The sequence below is a fragment of the Hydractinia symbiolongicarpus genome, chromosome 14, assembly GCF_029227915.1.
Source record: "Hydractinia symbiolongicarpus strain clone_291-10 chromosome 14, HSymV2.1, whole genome shotgun sequence".
NCBI classification, from domain to species: domain Eukaryota; kingdom Metazoa; phylum Cnidaria; class Hydrozoa; order Anthoathecata; family Hydractiniidae; genus Hydractinia; species Hydractinia symbiolongicarpus.
Genome location: NC_079888.1, coordinates 8,198,402 through 8,220,593, shown reverse-complemented (window position 1 = coordinate 8,220,593; position 22,192 = coordinate 8,198,402). Strand labels below are relative to the sequence as shown.

The 22,192-nt window shown below is 34.2% G+C and overlaps 2 protein-coding genes across 2 annotated transcripts; both read left to right on the top strand.

Moving 5' to 3' along the window:
• Nucleotides 1-710: 710 nt before the first annotated feature.
• LOC130625609 (gamma-glutamyl hydrolase-like) lies at nucleotides 711-17,052 on the top strand. The gene is made up of 2 exons (XM_057440711.1): nucleotides 711-1,490; nucleotides 16,784-17,052. The coding sequence occupies exons 1-2, from the start codon at nucleotides 788-790 to the stop codon at nucleotides 17,047-17,049; spliced, it is 969 nt and encodes a 322-aa protein (XP_057296694.1). The 5' UTR covers nucleotides 711-787; the 3' UTR covers nucleotides 17,050-17,052.
• Nucleotides 17,053-17,308: 256 nt separating this feature from the next.
• On the top strand, nucleotides 17,309-19,314 carry LOC130625920 (gamma-glutamyl hydrolase-like). Its single transcript, XM_057441045.1, has 2 exons — nucleotides 17,309-18,804; nucleotides 19,016-19,314. Exons 1-2 carry the CDS (start codon nucleotides 18,105-18,107, stop codon nucleotides 19,279-19,281), a joined length of 966 nt encoding a protein of 321 aa, XP_057297028.1. The 5' UTR covers nucleotides 17,309-18,104; the 3' UTR covers nucleotides 19,282-19,314.
• Nucleotides 19,315-22,192: the final 2,878 nt, after the last annotated feature.

Here is a 22,192-nt window from a genome sequence, read left to right as displayed (position 1 = left end):
AACAATTTAACCTCTTGCATACTCCGTTATGTTCGTCCCAGTGTCTCGTCTTCAATCGTTCAGTAACTCGTCTACACTCGTCCAGTGACTGGTCTACACTCATCTAAACTAGTCCAGTGACTCAATTGAACTCGTCTAGTTACTCATCTACACCCGTCCAGTTACTTGTCTGTGTGTTCATAACAGATCAATGTCGTGTCATATTGTATTTGATAAAACTAGTCGTTAGCCCGTGGAAAAATCCACAGGTTTGCCCGGCCTTTTTATACCGCATTGCGTAGCCAAGCTACCATTTTGCGTGACAGACGGACAGACGTATACGGATATTATAATATAGATAGAGAAAGTGAAATTAAAAATAGAAATAAAAGTATATAACAGAAAAAACGCCGTTAAATAGTGCGATTTTCTTTACTTCCTCCTCTTCTGTATAATATAACTGAGGCATGCTGCCAGTAAGAGGCATATTTGTTAATAGATTCTCAAAAAAAAAATAAACAAAGCAAAACAAATAAAAGGCAGCTTAAACGACCTGACATAATAGTAATAAGAATAATAAGATGTAAAGTAAAAATAAATCAACTGTAAAATGAAATGCTGATGTGAGAAGTGAAAATTAAAAGACTAGTTTAGGTTCGATAATAATTTTACTTCTGCATAACATAACTGAAGCGTGTACCTCTATCAAAAACAAAAAAATCTCTCACGCATTATCTTTTTCAGGTGTCAAATGTACTCATTTCAGACTAAAAGAAGTATTCATCTAGATAGAATTTAGTTAAAAATTATGTACTCACTGTGTTTATTCATAAGCTTATCCGCATTATTAACTTGTACTTCACAAAAAAATGAAAAAGTTAATGAACGACCCATTGTTGGCGTTGCCGTGATGGAAGTTACAGATGAAGATTTAGTAAAAACCTATCCAGCGCTAGTGGGAAAGCATTATGTTCCAGCTAGCTATGTAAAGTTGATCGAAATGACGGTCGCTAGACTTGTTCCGATATCACCTAATATGACGGATGAAACGGTGAACTATATTTTTAATTCTGTAAATGGCTTACTATTTCCAGGAGCAGCGAATAGTTTGAATGATTCTGGATATTACGAGATCACAAAGAAACTTTTCCGACTTTCTATTAAAGCTAATAAAGCTGGTGTTGTGTTTCCTGTTTTGGGTATTTGTCGTGGCTTCCAAGCACTAGTTGTACATGTTGAAGGGAATCAAAAGCCTCTTATCGTAACAGATTCTTTCGAGTATTCCACCACGGTTAAATGGAACGTAAAAGAGCTAAGGAATCATTCCTTTCTCTCATCAATGCCGAAGAAAATGATACGAAATAGTGAAAAGCAGCCCATCACCGCACATTTCCACAAATACAGTGTCACCCCAAAATCTCTTAAACGTTCTCCTAAACTCAACAGTTTTTTTAGAAATCTGGGTACAAGTGTCGACCGCGACGGAGTGAAATTTATTTCTGCCATGGAAGGTAAGAATTTTTTTCTAGTGTTTTTATCAATTTTTTAACGGCTCTTATGCGACAATAGTTTAAATAAAGCAACAGAAAAAAGTGGTATATATTAAGGTTTAACGATTTTTGCCAAGAGCAATATAAATTAGGTAGTTAACCCAGGGTTTAAATAACCTGGAAATGCTGGCATTCCAAATAAATCTGGACCACCAACAAATATGGAGGAAAACACTGAGAAAATATTCAATCATTTTTTTCTCAAACTCAATCTTTTAAACTATTCAATCTTCCTTGAGCGAGCACCGACTTACTCTCCTTTCTTACGCGCTTTTAAAGAGTAATAATGGTATTCAAGCTCTGTTGCGTACATCATTAAAAAAAAACAAATGGAAGATGGGTGACGATTTTACAAAATACCTTGTATGATGTGTTAGACTTGGCTCAGATTGCAGGCATTTTGTAAAGTATTGGAAAAAAAATTTCTAAATTTACAGAGATCTTGCTGAAAAGCATTAAAAATTTTAAAAAATCGTGAAGTCATAAGAAACATGCTGAAAGTTAAGGAACTTTCGGCACGTTTCTAATGACCTGGAAAATTAAAAAGTTCTAATCAGAATTATTTTATGGTAACAAAGAGGTAGTGGGATTACACTTATTCGTTGTAGTCGTTCGAATAAGGGAAATACAAAAAAAACTATACGTCGCGAATTAAAAAAAATGCAGGTTACACTAGCGCGAAGAATACGACTGCACATAAGAAATGCAACATTTATTTTTTAGTTTTGACCACCGGTTGGTTACTTTACTTTTATTCAGCACCTTTTTTTAATTATTATACTCAATGCTTTACTTAATAATGTAATTTATTTTCGTAGTAATCGAGGCAAGGTACACATGCGCCTGATATCGTATGCTTGAATAGATCTTTCCCAACAATCTCTATAATAATAGCCGTCGTCTGTCTGTCTCTGTGCGGACGCCCCGCTGAGTTAGTAAATCATGCTACGGAAACACGAATATCAAATACGATATATTTTTATTCACTTTGTTGCGACGGGCAAATGTAAAGGACGGGCGAACCCGGGGATTTTTCCACGGGCAACGACTAGTTCTTACAGAATACAGAAGATGACTCCACTCACTAAATTTTATTTTTCGAATAGCGTCCTGAGTCTTGAAGTGATTACGTAGACAATAAAACTCTTATTTTCGGTTGAACAAAGTGATTAAGAAAATGATATTTAATGTTTGCATAAGGCTTGGTTTGACTTTAGCTCAGAAAGGAAGCGAAAACCTTTATCCTAACGCCAACTCTTCTTTTTCTTCTTTAAACGACATTTTTTTAATTTTGTCAGCCATTTTAGTTTTAAAATAACCTTTCACAATGAAAATATACTGCTATTTTATATCGGCTTCCTTTGAATATTGCTGAAAGTGAGCTTAAAAAAAGTATTAAAAAATCAACTAACGATGAGCTAACGGCGAATTCAGCTGTGAGATAAGCAGGTATTTTTACGTTTACACTATGGGCTAAGGTCTTAGCGCGTCATGCGAACTATTGTTAGCTCATCGTCAGCACATAGTGAGAAGCAGGCTTAAATATTGCACACAAAAAGGTAAACTTTTCTTTCTCATCAACTTTGTTTTTAAGGTGGCAATAAGCCTTTTTTTAGCTGTCCAAATAGCTGAATTATTTACTCAGTGTTTTATTTATACCATTTTTTTACTATTTCCTAAAAATATAGGCCTTAATACATAAAATGATTTTAACGTAACACTAAAATTGCTGAGTCAGCAGTAATTTCTATTTCAAATGTATCATAAACAAGAAAAAAATCGGCTTCTACAAGCTCCAACTTTTTACAATCTCGTTATTTTTCATTAGCTTTTGATCTTAAATGAACCTTGGCTTAACCCTGTTAAAACAGTGTGCGGACTTTTTTAATTCATTCTTATTTTTTTAACAATAGCTTTTTGTTTTCTTCAAAAGATTCTTTGTTAGCATCCCTTGCTGCATCGAACACTGTTAAAAGAAAAATATTACGAATAAAAAGATTTCCACACACCGTATCATGGCTGCATGGTTCGCCAAGCATGTCTGAACATTTTAAAGTAAAACGAAAATGCTATCGAAAGTTAAAGCTCGTGCAGTGTAGCATAATGAAGATCGTCTTAAATTTCTACATAATGCGCCATCTTTGTTGTTATTAACGTTTCTCTTTACGTCATTTCTTTCTGCACAATTTCCCAAGCGCGTACTTAAACCATATTCGGCAGAACTAATTAATTATTCATGAATTATATTTTAAAAAGGAATTGTTGAGGCTAAATATTTTTGATGAAAGTTAATAGTATTTTAGCCATAAAATTGTGCCAAGTGTGTTGTTATGTTGCGTGGGTTGGCAGAGAGAAGGAAAGAGACGTGCTTGCTTAACATAACGTAAATCTTAACTAAATGAAACATGTCAGAGTCAATACAATAAAGTTCAATAAAGTATTATGCCGAATAGAGCATGTGCGACATAACATCTCCCTATCGTTTTAGATTAATGTTTACTGTTTCTTAGATCGCAGTGGATATTGTTTTCGTGTTAAATTATCGTCGTTGACTGTGTCGGATTTCTGATCTGTTGCATTTTTTTTGTTATAAACAAGTTTTGCAAATGAAATATGGCGTTTGATAATGATATTTGTTCTGTTTTTTTAAATGTTATTTGGGTACCATTGACTGTAACTACTGTGTATATATCTGGTAAATATGTTGTTTGGAATTTGTTATTTCTTACACCCCCCCTTCTTATGAAGACTTGGCTGTTAACTTTGTTTGGGATTGCAGGACGACAATGTTTGTCAGCGGTTTGTTTTGCTTTGTGAGTGTAAGTATCGTGGTGACGTTTGACGATGTCGTACTGTGGTGACGTTTTGTTGTTCATTGTCGGTATTCCTGTGTTGATTTCACGACTAAAAAATAATATTGAAGGTTTTTCGTTTGTTGTTGGATGAACGCAGTTTCGGTAATTCAGGAGCATTGCTCGTAAGGTATCTTTCCAGTCGGTACCAGCGTCGAATGAGTGACGGATTAATTTACTCAAGTTTGGCATAAAACGCTCAGCTTGCCCGTTGCTTCTGGGCCAATAAGTAATTGAACTGTCATGTACAATACCACGTGATTTAAAAAATAGATCAATTTCATGACTGTCCCAAGGAGGTCCATTATCCGTTTTTATCATTTCGGGATAACCAAAAATTGAAAAGAGATTATCAAGGCGAGTAGATACAATATTGAACGTCGTAGATTTCATAACTTCAACAATCGGGAACTTCGAAAATAAATCTGTAATGAATAGAATTTTCTCACCTGTCGGTAAATTGCCATAAAAATCGGCTGCAGTGTGTGACCATGGTGATGTCGGTAATTCAGTCATTTTTACAGGTGTTGGTTTGTTGTGTCTCCCTATCTTTTGACATGATGGACATGATTGAATGAGATTTTCGATGTCTCTGTCATGTTGTACCAATAAACTTAGCAACGTAGCAAACTTTTTAATTTTACTATACCAAGACATGAACGACGTGCTATTTCCATGATTTCCTGCACTAATGATTTCGGAATAAACAAACGATTTCTACGTAATATAATACCATTAACTTCATAATATTCTTCTTTATAAACTTCATATTTTTGTAACGAGGACCAATTGTCCGATGTAAGTGCTTTACGTTTTTCTTGAATTTCGTCATCATGTTCCGAGGCTGTGCGTATTTCATTTAACGACATAGAGTGTGGTATGGAATTTTTTGAATTTCCGCGCCCGAAGGCGTAGGAAATTCTTTAAAACCGTCGTTTTTTTCTTTCGGAGCATTTTTTGAGAAAAAATCGACCCTGGGATTACACGTTCATCCGTCACAGATTCCTCCGTCAACTTCATACCCAAGCTCCCTAACTACTGGGAAGTCATCTAAATCATTTTTCAGGACAAAATTGGTATTTGTTTTCGACAAAACTTGGCACAGTTAACAAAAAAAGTATGCTGAACATAATGGTGACATAATAATTTTGATTTTTGTCACCTAAATGTCATTTTAGGTCAAAATTGGTCCAAAAATTAAAACTACTTCATTTTCAACAAAAAATAGCAAAGTTAACAAAAAAAGTATGCTAAACATAATGGTGACATCAAAATTCTGATTTTTGTCACCTAAATGCCATTTTAGGCCAAAATTGATCCAAAAATTAAAACCACTTCATTTTCGGCTAAATCTGGCACAGTTAACAAATAAAGTATGCTAAAAATGATGATGGTACAAAAGTTTGATTTTTTGTCACCTAAATGTCATTTTAGGCCAAAATTTATCCAAAAATTAAAACTGCTTTATTTTCGACAAAAATTGGCACAGTTAATAAAAAAAGTATGCTGAAAATGATGGTCACATCAAAATTTTGATTTTTTGTAAACTAAATGCCGTTTAAGACCATAAACGTTTCAATCGCAAGACTTTCAACCATGAATGATAGGCTGTATTCTTTGTTAGCAATTTCTTTTAAAGTGTGAGTTTATTATGACACGTTTCGTTTTGTTTGCGTTTGTTGTAAGATATAATGTCACTTGTGTGCTTTATCTTCGAGTTTCATGCACCAAAACTCTTCGAATGTTTGGTACGATAACACAACGAATTAGCAGGTTGTCATCAAATATTTTGGTAGCAAGCGGAAATTCTTAGAGCCCCCAGGGCTTCTTGTTGTAATTAAATTTGCATATTCATTTGTAATGTTTTCACCAGTTGGAGCATTTTTACGTATTCTACTAATGTAATCAGCAATATTTTTCGCACCTTGTTTATAAATAATATCAAATCGGTAACTTTGAAGTTTTATCTGCCATCTTTCGATTCGCGGCGTAGCTCTAGTACGTGATGTTAAAATAAACTTTAACGGATTATAATCAACTATAACTGTAAATTCTGCATGATATAAATAAACATGCCATTTTGAAACAGCGTGGACTACGGCTAAACTTTCTTTTTCAGTACCTGAATATTTTTGTTCAGTTTGAGATAATGCACGAGAGGTGTTAGAGACAGGTTTTGGATGTCCTTCGTCATCCGGATGTAAAAGAATACCACCAATAGCATAATTGCTAGCATCGACCCACAATGTTATCGATTTACGGGGATCGAAAAAGGATACAACGGTATTAGAAGTTAGCTCAGATTTTAACATTTGAAATGCCTGTTCATGGCGATCTGTCCATGTAAATGTTACATCTTTCTTTACCAATTCGCGAAGAGGGGTAGTTTTCTCGGAAAAGTTCTGAATAAAGCGGCTCATGTAAGTACAGAGTCCTAAAAATGATTTTAACTCACTTACGTTTGTTGGTGCATTTGCATTTGATAAGCACTGGACTTTCTCTGGGTCTGGACGGATACCACTTGACGATAAAATAATACCAAAAAATGATATAGTACTTTTACCAATTAAGCATTTACTACCATTTACTTTAAACCCATGAGTTTTCAAACGTTTAAACAATTTACTTAATAGTTCTTTGTGTTCATGGATGTTTTTCGAGTAGACTATGATGTCGTCGCTGATGCACTCGACTCCATGTAAATCACTGATTTTCGATTGCAAGCATTGTTGAAATATATCGCCGGCATCACTAATTCCATATATTAAACGATTGAACTTGTAAACACCTTCGTTGGTAATAAAACTTGTTATTTTACTTGATTCTTCATCTAGCTTGATTTGAGTATACGCTTCACGTAAGTCTATTTTACTAAACACGTTTTAATCTCCGATTTCGTCGATAAGCGAATCAACTGTAGGAATTGGATATTTTTTGTCGTACGATAGCTTTGTTGATCTCACGAGCGTCGAGATATATTCGGATCGATTTTTAGTTTACATTTATAACTTAAAAATTTTCCTTTTCCATGACATAAATATTGGAATTTTTCGCAGATTTTTCAATAATCGTTCGGTACATTTTGAAAGGCGTTGTCTTTAATTTTCTGATTGGCTGATACGTTGTTGGCATTTTTAATTTAAAGCGACTTTAAATCATTGGCTGTTGAGTAGCCAATCAGATAACCTGCTGATTCATTATCGATTACGTAAACAGGGGCGGTAACAATAGTGAATTCACTTTCTAATGTTGGATGAAAGAAACCAAGCATTTTCAGTGGTTTTCGTACGGAAATATATTCTTTGTCGCACGTTTTAATTGAATAGGTTTACAGGTATTTTGAATTCTATTGTAAGTATTTCTATCGATTATATTTATATCAGCGCCACTGTCGATAATAACATTTGTATTTACGTCATTAAATTTCAGCACAATCTTTGTTTTCTTACGCTTCGATACTTCTTCATAATTATGATTGACAGAAAATAAAACAGCAAATGCTTGACCTAGGTCATCTTCAGAATTATCACTGTCGGTTTCTTCTTCGACTTTTCGAATACGTCGATTTTTACCATCATATTTGGTTGGTTTATTTCTGCAAACTTTTGATAAATGATTCGATTTACCACAATTATAACATTTCTTACCAATAGCATAACACATCTTTTGATGATTCGGTGTAAAGTGTTCTCCACATTTAAAACAATACTTGTTGCTATGGTTACTACGATTTCGATCGTCGTGTCGTTTTTGATGGGGTTTATAATGTCCGTTACTACGATGAATTTTGTTCACTTGTTCGTCTTCAGTTGAACTTGACGACGACTTTGTTGTAGCAATTTCGGCTGCTTGTTTCTGCGATATTTCTAGATTCCGACTAATTTCTAACAGTTTTTCTAACGTAAGATTTTCTTCTTGGAGTAATTTCTTCTTTAAACTTTTTAATCGACATGTAAAAATAAAATGGTCGCGTATTTCGTTTTCGGATTGATCATTGAATGAGCATGTGTCTGCGAGAGTCTTAAGCCTTGTTATGTACGACGAGCAAGACTCACTTACCTCTTGTCTTGCACTTTTAAATACGAATCGTTCGTATGTTATATTTTTCTTCGGAATAAAATACGTCGTTAATTTTTCTTTGACTTCATTGTACGAGTCGTTTTCTTGTTTTACTGTTTTGTAGACTTCTCGTAAGTCTCTACCACCAAGGTGAAGCAGAAGTCCGATTTTTTGTTTTTGTTCACTCACGCCAGATGCTGTTATGAATAATTCAAATTCTTCTAAGTATGATTGCCATTTCTTGTCTAAATTTGTTGTGGCTTGTTTAATCGATTGTAAACGGTTCCACGAAGGGTATATTTTGCATAAGCTTTGCCATCTTCATCCCTCACAAAATTCTCGTCGCCAATTGTTATGTTGCGTGGGTTGGCAGAGAGAAGGAAAGAGACGTGCTTGCTTAACATAACGTAAATCTTAACTAAATAAGATATGTCAGAGTCAATACAATGAAGTTCTTGGTGTATTATGCCGAATAGAGCATGTGCGACATAACATGTGTTATATCAGAAAAAAAATGAATATATAGTCTGTAAGCAATCTTTCGTAACTGTTTATGTAAAGAAAAAATTTCCGATTTTTAAAACCGTAATATGAAATTTCAAACCTCTTTTTTAAAATTGTATTTTGAAATCTGATTGGTTAGTTGTCTTATCAAGGTTGTGAGTGGTTATCATTACTGTACAGTCTGTTACAACTAAACTGGCCGAACCAGATGTGTTCAGGTGGTAAAATCAACCACATTTGTGTCTCTTGTCAATTTTTGTCGCAACTACAGAAGTGCGGTGCTTACATATGGCATTGAAAATAAAAATTTGTGTATATAATCAGTTTATGTTTTAAGTAGTAATATGTTTAGGTATAATTAATGTTACAACATCCGACCGAAGATTGTGATATTCGGCTGGACTTTCAAGACGTTCGGCTGCATATTACCGTAAGGTCCCTATTAAGCAATAGGGAACTTACAGAAATTGCGACGCTTAAAAGACGACGACGCTTCCGCATAATTTTCAACGCGCGTCATGTTTAACATTTGCCGGAGTTACGAAAACCCGCCACAACGACCTAAGAAATATGGCGCAAATTAGGTAAACAATCATTTCAGAAAGTGAAAGTATGCCGAACTTTAGGGAAGCTAGAGAAACTTTGCACTATTGTTATTCAGGAAATTTATTTACTGATGAAGAGTTTTCTTTACTCTATGACTTGAATACATCTAAGAACCCTGATTTCGACTACACATGTTATAAAAAGTTTGACTTAAACGAAATGAGGGACGATGATGTGGTTGCTGAGTTTAGACTTATGAAGAATGACATTTTACGACTTGTCCGTGCTCTTAATATGCCAAGTGAAATAACATGCTACTTTTATGACCTAAAAGTTGATTCGTTGGAAGCACTGTGTGTGGTTTTAAGTAGACTAACCTACCCCTGTAGATACTTCGATATGATTGCGCGATTTGATATGGCTGAACCGCAGCTAAGCATGATTTTTAACCAAACAATCGATTTCATAGATAGCAGCTGGGGAAATTTACTGCATACCATGAACCAATCCTGGTTAACACAAGGAAATTTGATGTTATTTGCAAATGTAATACATATGAGGGGTGCTCCACTTGACAACGTTTGGGGGGGGGGGGGGTTTATAGATGGAACTGTAAGAGCCTGTTGTCGACCACAAGTTGCACAAAGAATGTTATACAAGGACACAAAAGGCATCATGCTTTGAAATATCAGGCTGTCAGTGCTTCTAACGGATTGGTTGCTAATTTATACGGCCCATTGGAGGGCAAGAGACATGATTGTGCCCTTCTTGCCATGTGAGGTTTGTTACAGACACTTCAGCAGTTCTCACATGGTCCTAATGGAGAAATACTCTGCATATGTGGCGATCCTGCCTATCCTCTCAGAAGACACCTGCTCAGTCCCTATGCTGGAGCAAATTTGAATCAACAACAAAAAGACTTCAACAAAAACATGAGTGCTGCTAGGGTGTCTGTTGAGTGGGTGTTTGGTGGAATTATAAATACTTTCAAACATACAGACTTTAAGAAGAATATGAAAGTTGGCCTGAGTAGTGTAGGAAAAATGTACAAAGTCAGTGCTCTACTAACAAATGCACATGGGTGTTTGTATAAAAATCAAATCTCACAGTTTTATAACCTTGATCCACCTTTGTTGGAACAATATTATATATAATAACAAAATACAGATATAAAAGACATGTAACAAGATATACAACATAATGTATTAACATAATATAACATTTCTTTCACTTTTCGTCTATGTATATACATAATTTGAAGGTTAAGGACGTTTATCTGCCAACTTTGTGTTGAAAATAGGCACTCTTGCCGCAAGAACATTCTAGAACCTTGTGTACTATCTAGAAATATAAGGGACATTGGAGAATATTCCAGAAATAAGATAACTATACTAGAAACTACTAATAGTAAATATAGAACATCTGGAATATACTAGAACATTCTAAAGTATTTTATCTTTAATATATAAATAGGAGAACGTCTTGTAAATTTTAGAGTCATAGAGTCATAAAGTTATTGGAGCAGTCGAAGCAACTCTGCAAATATATAAAGTTTACATTTCAACAGGTTATGGGCCCAGTCTATGCCCAAGAAGATTGAATATATACAGAAATAATATTCAAGAAGAAGAAGCCATCTTGTGTGTCCGACGAGTTTGTTTTGATTTTGGTTTGGATTGGTGTAAAGTTCGCACGAAAAATCGTATTGTGGAAACCTGAAACGGATTATCCGGATTAGTTGAATACGGAACAAATGGCGATGGAAAGCACCAAAGTATTGATAAAACCATTGAATGGAACAAACTATGCTACCTGGAAGGTACAGTGTAGAATGGCGTTAATCAAAGATGGACTTTGGGGAATTGTTGATGGAAGAGAAAATGCTCCAACTGAAGAGAGAGAAATTCCGAAATTTAATTTGCGTAGAGATCGTGCGTTAGCAACGATTGTTTTGTCGGTGGAACCAACGCTGTTATACCTGCTTGGACCAGATCCAGAAGATCCTACTGAGGTTTGGAAGAAGTTGGCAGACCAGTTCCAAAAGAAGACATGGAGTAATAAATTGACACTACGCAGGAAGTTGTATGACTTGAAGTTGAAAGATGAGCAATCTGTTCAAAAGCACGTTAAAGCTTTGACAGAAATTTTCGATGAACTTGCAATTATTGGAGACCCGTTGGATGATGAAAGTAAAGTTGTTCATTTGTTAGCAAGCTTACCGGACTCGTATGATATGCTAGTTACAGCTCTGGAGGCTAGTGCTGAAGTACCGAAGCTTGAAGTCGTAACTGAACGATTGTTACACGAGGAAAGCAAGCGGAAAGATAAGGACACTTTGGAAACGAATGTCAAAGCAATGACATCGAATCATGGAAAGCCAAGAAAGGGACCCAGATGTTATCACTGTGGAAAGATTGGTCATGTGAAACGATATTGCAAAGAATTAACGAAGAAGTTCGAGAGACAGACTCCTTCGACGTACGGTAAAAATCGAATGAAGCCGCAAAATGTGTGTACGGCTGAAGAAGAAGAAGATGATGACGAAGAAATCATCAGTTTAGTTGCTGAAAATACTTTGGCAGTCAAAGGAAAAAGTAACTGGATAGTTGATTCAGGCGCAACATGTCACATGTGTAACGAAGAGGAATTGTTCGAAGAAATTTCGTCACTTGAAATACCACAAGATATCACTGTCGGTGATGGATATTCAGTACAAGCAATTGGAAAAGGAACAGTAACCTTGGAAATGAACATTTCAGAAAACAGAAACGTTGTATGCAAGTTATCTGATGTCTTATTTGTACCACAACTTTCGTACAATTTACTTAGTGTATCAAAAGCTGCAACAAATGGAAAGAAGTTTCAGTTTGAAGATTTCAAATGTGACATCGTGGATGCGAAACACGGAATCATTGGTACAGCAACAAAGCATGGGAACCTTTACCATCTCAACTGTAATGGATTGAGAAATAAGAAGAATCACACAGTTATGAAATGTGATAATAACGCTACAACAAAGGAAGAAATTTGGCATAGAAGATACGGTCATCTCGGTGTGCAGAATCTTAAACGATTGGCAAGGGACAAACTTGTTAAAGGGTTTGATTATGATGCAACAAAGAAACCGACATTTTGTGAACCGTGCATTGATGGGAAACAAAGCAAAATACCGTTTCCGAAGACAGGAGGAGATCGATCGAAAAATCTCCTTGGTATAATCCATAGCGACGTTTGTGGAAAGATAGAAACAAAATCACTTAGTGGTGCAGAATATTTTGTTACATTCATTGACGATAAATCAAGATACGTATGGGTATATGTCATGAAACACAAAAGTGAAGTGTTTGAGAATTTTAAAGAATGGAAAGCAACTGTGGAAAAATCGACTGGAATTCAGATAAAAACGTTTAGAACTGACAATGGTGGAGAATATACATCCAAAGAGTTCGAAGACTATTTGAAGAAAGAAGGTATTCATCATGAGTTGACAATTCCGAAAACACCGCAACAAAATGGAGTTGCAGAGAGGATGAACAGAACACTCATGGAATCTGTAAGATCAATGTTAGCAGATTCAAAGTTACCAAAACGATTTTGGGCCGAAGCCTTGGCTACAGCAACGTACCTTCGTAACCGATGTCCAACGACAGCAGTTAAAGGGAAGACACCCTTTGAAGTATTAACTGGAAAGAAACCAAATGTCGAAAATCTACGAATTTTCGGATGTGATGCGTATGCTCACGTACCAAAAGATGAAAGAAAGAAACTTGATTCAAAAACCAAGAAGAGTGTATTTCTTGGATACGGTGATGGAATCAAGGGATATCGTCTATATGACAACGACAAGAAGAGAGTCTTTTACAGCCGAAATGTGACATTCAATGAAATCTGTGGTGAATTGAAAGACGACCGTGACATAGACGAACCAAAAGTAGAGATCGAATTACAACCTCGTGAAGAAAACACATATAATCAAATACAGGAGGAGCAAGAGCGACAAGTAAGAGAACGACGGCCTCCTGATCGTTACGGAGAATGTGTATACATCACTCAAGAAGAAGATCCAAATACATTTTCTAAAGCAATCAAAGTGGAGATATGATCGCAGATATAATGACGAAAGGAATCGGACGAGTACAGTTTGATAAGTTGCGAACGATGATCGGATTGAAGAACCTTACGGACTGCGAGTGAGGAGGAGTGTTGAAAATAGGCACTCTTGCCGCAAGAACATTCTAGAACCTTGTGTACTATCTAGAAATATAAGGGACATTGGAGAATATTCCAGAAATAAGATAACTATACTAGAAACTACTAATAGTAAATATAGAACATCTGGAATATACTAGAACATTCTAAAGTATTTTATCTTTAATATATAAATAGGAGAACGTCTTGTAAATTTTAGAGTCATAGAGTCATAAAGTTATTGGAGCAGTCGAAGCAACTCTGCAAATATATAAAGTTTACATTTCAACACTTTGTAAGTAAATTGATCATTGCACTAGATTGGGAAATTAAAGTTTCCTCCCTAGCCTTGGTTTCTTTCAACTTCTCTTTTCGTAATTCTAATTCGTCTTGTCTTAATTGGAAGTCTTTTTCAGACTTCTCACGTAAATATGCAATAGTATCACCACCAGAAGAGCGTTTCTTAGGGGTTTCATCTTGAGAATCTCCCTCTTGTTTTCGTTTTCTTGTTTCAGATAATCTTTCAGTAGACATTTTCAGCATATCTTCAGCCTGTTTTTTTTCTTCATCAATTTTCTTAGTTTTTGCTGCACTCTCTGATGTGTTTAAACGTTCAGCCTCATTTTACGTTCGTATATTTCCTGCAAAAGTTCATTGGTCTCTGACAGTGGTTCAATTTCAAGTCATACAAAAGATTGTAATAATTTTTTCAAGTTGTTTCTTAGGGCTCTCTGATCTACTCTAAACCATAACATTTCACCTTTGTTTAAATTAGCCGCAATTTCTTCAAGACAAATTCTCCTTCTCTTGATCCATCTTTTTTCGAAAACAAATCAGCAACCAAAACTTCTCTAAAAAACATTACCTCATGCTCAGAAGTCCAACACATTTTTCTAAGAAAACAACAGGCACAGGTATTATGCTCATGGTTAAACTCCAAAAATACATATTCTGTATATTTTAAAAATATATATACTGAATTTTCATGTATCAAGTGATTGCTTATGCAAGAAAAAAAGTTGAAAAACTTTTTTATATACCTATTTTTACTCTGTTGCTGGACACTGTTTTCCCCCATAATCTAAACAGAAAGTACAAAAAAGTTTTAGCTGGAGGTAGCTTAGGTCAGCTACAAAAATGCTGCTAGCAATTTTTGCAATCAAATAATGCTAAATAAATGATATATTCAATGTATGAGTAAGTTCGATACAATTGAAGATCTTAATAATCGAAACAGTGTAAAAATGAACTAAAAAGTGTAAAATAAGTACAAAATTTTACTTACGTTCTATCTGCGCACGATTGCAACGGAACGGTAGCATGTGGGAATCCTCATTTCGCGCATGCTCAGTTGAAGTAAATTTGTAAGATCCGTCGTCGTCCTCACCTTCGTCGCGCTTTTCGTAAGGTCCCTAATACAAACACCAGGCCGGACGTCTAAAACTCAATAAATATATCGACCATGTTCTCTGAAAAGTTCGGCCGAACATAATTTGAAACGTACGGACTTGCGGACATGGAGATGTGCGGTTGAACATCAAAACGTTTGGTCGAGTCTTATGACGCACATCTCAAATGTTTGACCGCACGTCGACTATCCTGTTACGGGACAGAATGTTCTAATCAGCCACGGTAAGAATGAGTCCCATTGACTTGACATTAGGATAGTTATCCAACATGATAATTTATTCACGCGTCATAATAAATGCAATGATTTACCATGGCGAATTTTGTTACGATATCATTGAAACATGAGAGGTTGCCTGACTATGATAAATGTTCCAAAAAATCGACCCAAAAGCAGTGAGCCAAACAATAAATATTTTTAAGAGAGATGTTATAGTTCTTTTTAAATCTTTGTAAAAAATATGACTTTTGGAAATTTAAATGGGTGAGAAAAGACTACCTAGCTACCTTGCTAACATGTATGTACATAAAAATATTATCTTATTTTTTACTTTATATTATTTTTTCTACTTATAAAACCAAATGTTTTTCCAAAAGTGTAGTTTAAGTCAGACCAGCTAAATATATCTTTCAATTTTAAACAACTGATGTGACTACATAGCAACAAGTATAAAAAAAGTTTGTTGGTCTGTTATATATCAGTAGGAAGCAGACACATTACACTTAAGCAAAATTTAGTCGCAAAAGTCACATGTACACTACCTAGAAAAATGTCACGTTTTGAAACAAAATTTGGGTATAACAACACCACAAAAAGAATTTACAGTTGAAATGAAATTAAACACAAGACATATTTGTTGAAGATCATAAAAACGTACAATCCGAAGCAAAAATTTATGTTACTAGCTATATAATGCATTTACGCGATAAACAAGTAGATTAATCTCTAAGCTCTTGGATCAGACATTAGATTGCTCTTCTTGATCATAGTTCAACTGGGAAAGTTGCTAGCCAAGAGAAGGGAAGGAATGATAGCGTAGATATAAGGACTAAAGGTTGCTGAGCAAGATGCTTCATTTTTTAACCAATTTTAAACTTTGACTTATCAACTGGATTGCTTATAAAAATTCGATTTTGCCAACATTTATAGGACGTTGAAAATATATTATATATTTAGCTAGCTAGCTATGTAAGCTAGCTTCGGTTTTGTTTTCTTATTGAATATATAGCTAGCCACAATCTGAAGACCTATACTTTTTCCCAAAGAGGTATTAGTAAATTATAACAGTTAGCCGGGTAAATTGAGCTATGCTATGTTATATATCAGTATATCCCAAAAAAATTAGTTTTTTCAAATCACACGTTACCGCATTTTGGTGATAAATAATGCTTCTTAAAAGATTTCATCACTATAAATATAGTTTTAGGGTGAACAAATAATAGCCTCGTTTACAATAAAACTTTCTGAAGTCAATTCAAGGGTTGAGAAATATAAACAATCAAAGAATGTCGTCTCCGCCATGTGAAAAAACAGGGACTCGATAAAGTTGCTTTTAAAGGCTGCAATTATTGATTTTTTTTAGAAACCAATATACTGGTTATAAAAAGCAGCTTGTACCAGGGTAGAAAGGTCAAGTAATCTTGTAGCTAACCCTATATGACAAAATTTTATAAATCCACAATTCTTTTTTTTTCTAGGTAAAAAGTTTCCATTCTATGGTATTCAATTTCATCCAGAAAAGACTATGTTCGAATGGGCCACAACAATATCTATTCCGCATTCCCCACAGGCTATTCGACTTGGTCAGTTCATAGCCAACTCGTTTATGGACAATGTTCGGCGCAACAAAAAAAGTTTCTACAACAGCTCTATTGAAAGAAAATATCTTATGGAACAGTACGAGTTAATGAGAACAGACAACCTTGACAGTCATGCACCATTTAGAGAAATATATATCATTTAAAAACTATTGTTGGTCTGTGCCTGACCTTTGATTTTCCCTTCCCCTTTCCCTTTGTAATGTAGCTGCGAAAGTTTCAGGGTACAGCTGTAAACTATCTCTCAGTGAAGCCTAGCAAGTAGGACATAAGTGGTGTTAAATGTGATTTGTAATTCAAAGTTAAGTTCTGATGAATTTTATGTTCAGGATTCTAATACTTTAGCAAATGTATTGTACAGAGTATATTTTTTACATTATATAGATACTGATTCATGTTATATTTCCTAGCAAGAAAAGGCGCCAAAGCAGTTGAAGATAACTTTTACCAGAATGCGTGCCATATTGACTTTGAAAAATGACCAATTGAGGAAAATTATTTTCCTTTCCTGGATATGTATCTGGATATGCGTGTATCTACATATGTAACAAAGCTGGGGTTGTAGAGGCAAAGCATAAGCTTAGTATATTGCTCAGTTTTGGTGAATCCTTCTGTATATTTTGTTGTGGATATTAAAAATAGACAATCTCTTCAAAGTGCTAGTTCGAATCACCGATGAGCTGTTTTTTCTGAAAAAAAAATTTGCGTATAAAAGCTCGTTGATGATGATAAAAATCTGTTCTATAGGGTGCCTTTTTCGATAAGAATTGTTCCAACTTGGTAATATTATTGAGTTACTATATGTAATATGTAATATTGTTACTGAAGCTCTCGCGTTCCAAAAAGCAGTATTAGCGGGTAAATACACGTGTTTCTGGATTTAATTAAATCCCTTAATTAAATAAATAGTAGCTAAATCGCCCTCGCTAAAGAAATCGAACGACAGTTAAATTCGAAGACTGAAAGGTTGCTACTCATTTCACGCCGCATGAGCAAACAATAATCAATCAAATAAAACACAATTAAACAGACTATGTTATCGTTTCCATACACCACTTCTGTAAATTCAAGGTATACATAAAATAACTGATGCGTGACAAAATCATGAATTACCTGCATATTCTATCGTCTAGAAACAAATTAGTATTAACTAAGCTCTAGACTAAAAGAAAGTATTTACCTCGCCGAGTTCAAAAAAAGGATGTACTTACTTCGTATACTCATAAGCTGCTTCGCATTCACCTTAACTTCACAAAAAAATGAAAAAGTTAATGAACGCCCTATTGTGGGCGTTGCTGTTATGGAAATTACAGATGAAGATTTAGTCCAAATCTATCCAGCGCTAGTTGGAAAGCATTATGTTCCAGCTAGCTATGTAAAGTTGATCGAAATGACGGGCGCTAGAGTGGTTCCGATATCCCCTTTAATGTCCAATGAAACAGTGGAATATATTTTCAACTCTGTTAACGGCTTGCTATTTCCAGGTGCCGGGAATAATTTGAGTGATACCGGGTATTTCTATTTAACAAAAAAGCTTTTCCAGCTTTCTATGAAAGCTAATAAAGCTGGTGTTGTTTTTCCTCTTATGGGTATTTGTCGTGGTTTTCAAGCACTTGTTGTGCATGTCGAAGGGAATCAAAAGCCTCTTATCGTAACAGATTCTTTCGACCTAGCTACCACTGTAAGATGGGACGTAGAAGAGCTAAGGAAGCATTCGTTTCTCTCAGCAATGCCAAAGAAAATGATACGAGATAGTGAAAAGGATCCCATAACAGCGCACTTTCACCAATTTAGCGTCACGCCAAAATCATTCAAACATTCTTCCAAACTGAACAGCTTCTTCAGAGTTTTGGCTACAAGTTCGGATCGCAAGGGGACGGAATTCGTCTCAGCCGTGCAAGGTAAAAAATTTTTTTTTTACATATTTATCATATTTTCCATTTCGTTCTTGTCGGCACCAATTTAGATACAAGAATAAAAAATACAATAATAACGTAACCTTCCTTTATAACAATTATAATGTTTTTTCAAAATATATTGTGAAAGTTAAAATTAGCATAAATAAGATAGCATAATTCTTTTTAAACCTATTTCTTTCTCTCTTTTTTTCAGCTAAAAAGTTTCCATTTTATGGTATCCAATTTCACCCAGAAAAGACTATGTTCGAATGGGCCACAACAATAAATATTCCGCATTCTCCACAGGCTATTCGACTTGGTCAGTTTGTGGCCAACTCCTTTATGGACAATGTTCGGCGAAACAAAAGGAGTTTTGGCAACAGCTCTATTGAACGAAAATACCTTATGGAACAATACGAGTTAATGAGAACAGACGATCTTGACAGTCATGCGCCATTTCGAGAGATATTCATCATTTAAAATCATGTTTTACCTTCCCATTTTCGCGTAATTTGCATTTTTATGAAAAACGATTTTCTTTCGCATTTACCCAGAGTATGTAATAGATACATAAATTTAAATTTCTTGGTATTCTCTATTTTATATCTATTTCCCACATATATATCCCGTTAAAACATTAAAATTTGCAAAAAAACAATGTATTCAAATTATTTCTTAGCAATGTTCGCGAATTTAATTCTCGCTAAATATTAGATCTTGCTAAAAAAAACATTTTTGTTCAGTAGGCTCCAACCATGATGGGGCCAATTTAGTCTTTTACTACAACGAAAGGTTCAAATTTACAATCAGTGACAACGCAAATAACCGGTATGGATATCAATTTATGCATCGTTGGCTCCACTAGGCGTTTAAGATTATAACTACCACCTGTAATTGTGTACTTTTTACTATATCTAAAAAATTGTTCAAAACAGTTGAATTAATTTTTAACTGTAGTGAAAAAGCTTCAAGTGGACATTGCCTACAAAGTTCCTTTTTCTCCAAATGCGTTTAAAAACATTATTTATATTTTTTAGTTTTAATAAAATGAATTCCAGAAATAGTGGTATCCATGCATAACTATGCATGGATACCATTAAAGGTGTATTAAAGTGCAATTTGTCTCAGATGATGATAGGAAAGACTTTTCCTGAAGTTATGAATATGTTTTTTCAGTTGGATTCCACATTTCTAAAATGGAACGGAATAGAACTAAAATAATAGTGTTTTTTGGTCTCACTAAAGCTGTTTTCTCAAAAAACAAAAATGTGTTGAAAACCATAGTGCCATAAAAATGTTTATTGTTAAAGAATTTCTTTAAGTTTTTTTCGCAACTATACATTTACTTCTTATTTAAGTGTGCAGAAATATTTTCAGATACTTGATTATGTTTAGTGTAAAGTGCGAAAGCCCATTGGTATTATTGATTATACTTTACATGTGTTCTAGGCAGGAGACCCAGCATAATTTTTTTATCACCACCAGGAAATCGGAATAGTTAAGGTAGGAAAAACTGGGTGGGTCTCAAACGATTTTACTGCGCTTGTTGATTGGTTAATTCTATTGTTCTACGTGGTAAATATCGGAAATAACCTTACTCACCCAAACAAATATTATGAATTCTGGCACTATTTCAGAGGGCAAAATGTGACCACGCTGGCGTTGTGCTTATTGGTTGATTGTTATTTGGGGTTTGCTGTGAGTTGGATTTGAATTTTAGGGATTTGCTCTGACATTTATTTGCGTTTAAGCTTTCGTTTGACAGAAGCTGAATTTGATATCCTGGAAGAAAGCTTAATTAACTTGGCTCAACCTCGTCCCCAGGGCATCTCGTATCTTTCTCCGTGGCGGCGATACGAACATGGCTCTGGAGGAGGCTGGTCCGATATGAAACCTGATTGGCGCGCATATATCACATAATTATTGCGTCAAACAGAACATTTTGACGAGGCAGCGAGTGTGTGACGAACAGTAGGAAGCTGTTCGTATTAAAATGGTGGAGGAGCTGTATCAGTATCTTTTTTTTTTCAAAGTGACTAAGCAATCAGAGTATAAAATAAGACATCAAAAAGTAATACTGCTTATATGGAAATGTTTCGATAGCTGGGAAAGTCTTATCATTTTTACTAGAAAAGTAGTTAGCTAAGCACATTATACCCAGCAAACTATCAAGATAAGAACAAATGAAAGAAATTCAACTCGTTTCCAAGTGGCCAGGTTTAATTTGCAGCTTTTTGCAAAGAATGACGTTACATAAAATTACTAGCTGAGAGACCTAGTGCCGCCGCCCATGTCCTTTATAGACAAAATAATTTTGCACAAAATATCGAAAATTTTTGCTTTAAAAATATATGTATTGTTATGGATCGCTCAAGACACTATAGAGATCTTGCTAAAAACATTTTTGTTCAGTAGGCTCCAACCATGATGGGGCCAATTTCGTCTTTTACTACAACGAAAGGTTCAAATTATCAGTGACAACGCAAATAACCGGTATGGAAATCAATTTATGCATCACTAGGCGTTTATTTTTTACACAATAGTATATGGTCAGCTACTAACATGACGACGGGCCTTAGTGTACATAAACACCCCGGTATATAGAGAGACTTCGTCTTATGAAAAATCACATTTATCTAGCTAATATTTGTTGTTATCTGTGTCTTTTATTTCTTTTAATATCTAGCAACTTAAATCCCATCGCTCGACCACAACTGGATATAACATGTATCATCACGTTTTAAATTATATCAGTTTGTTATTAGTGGTCATGTTTTATTACTTTATAAATGCTAATAAATAATATAATAATATAATAATATAATAATATAATAATATAATAATATAATAATATAATAATATAATAATATAATAATATAATAATATAATAATATAATAATATAATAATATAATAATATAATAATATAATAATATAATAATATAATAATATAATAATATAATAATATAATAATATAATAATATAATAATATAATAATATAATAATATAATAATATAATAATATAATAATATAATAATATAATAATATAATAATATAATAATATAATAATATAATAATATAATAATATAATAATATAATAATATAATAATATAATAATATAATAATATAAATAATAACAAATAATAACAAATAATAACAAATAATAACAAATAATAACAAATAATAACAAATAATAAATAATATATGCTTTGGTTACCATAAAAAATTTAAAAAGCCATTAAGTTAACCGTCGGAGTCATTTTATCATTGACTTCATTACCCGGCCTAATTCTAGAAAATTCAAAGTGCAATAACTTCGGTAAAAAAATAAAGTTATTAACTTGAAACTTGTTATGGAGCACTTTTAGACCAATCTGATAAAAGATAATCTTA

Coding starts and splice junctions, on each gene's coding strand:
- LOC130625609 (XM_057440711.1), top strand. CDS start 788: ATGTACTCACTGTGTTTATTCATAAGCTTATCCGCATTATTAACTTGT. Junction 1,491..16,783: donor ATTTATTTCTGCCATGGAAG/GTAAGAATTTTT, acceptor TTTTTTTTCTAG/GTAAAAAGTTTCCATTCTAT.
- LOC130625920 (XM_057441045.1), top strand. CDS start 18,105: ATGTACTTACTTCGTATACTCATAAGCTGCTTCGCATTCACCTTAACT. Junction 18,805..19,015: donor ATTCGTCTCAGCCGTGCAAG/GTAAAAAATTTT, acceptor TCTTTTTTTCAG/CTAAAAAGTTTCCATTTTAT.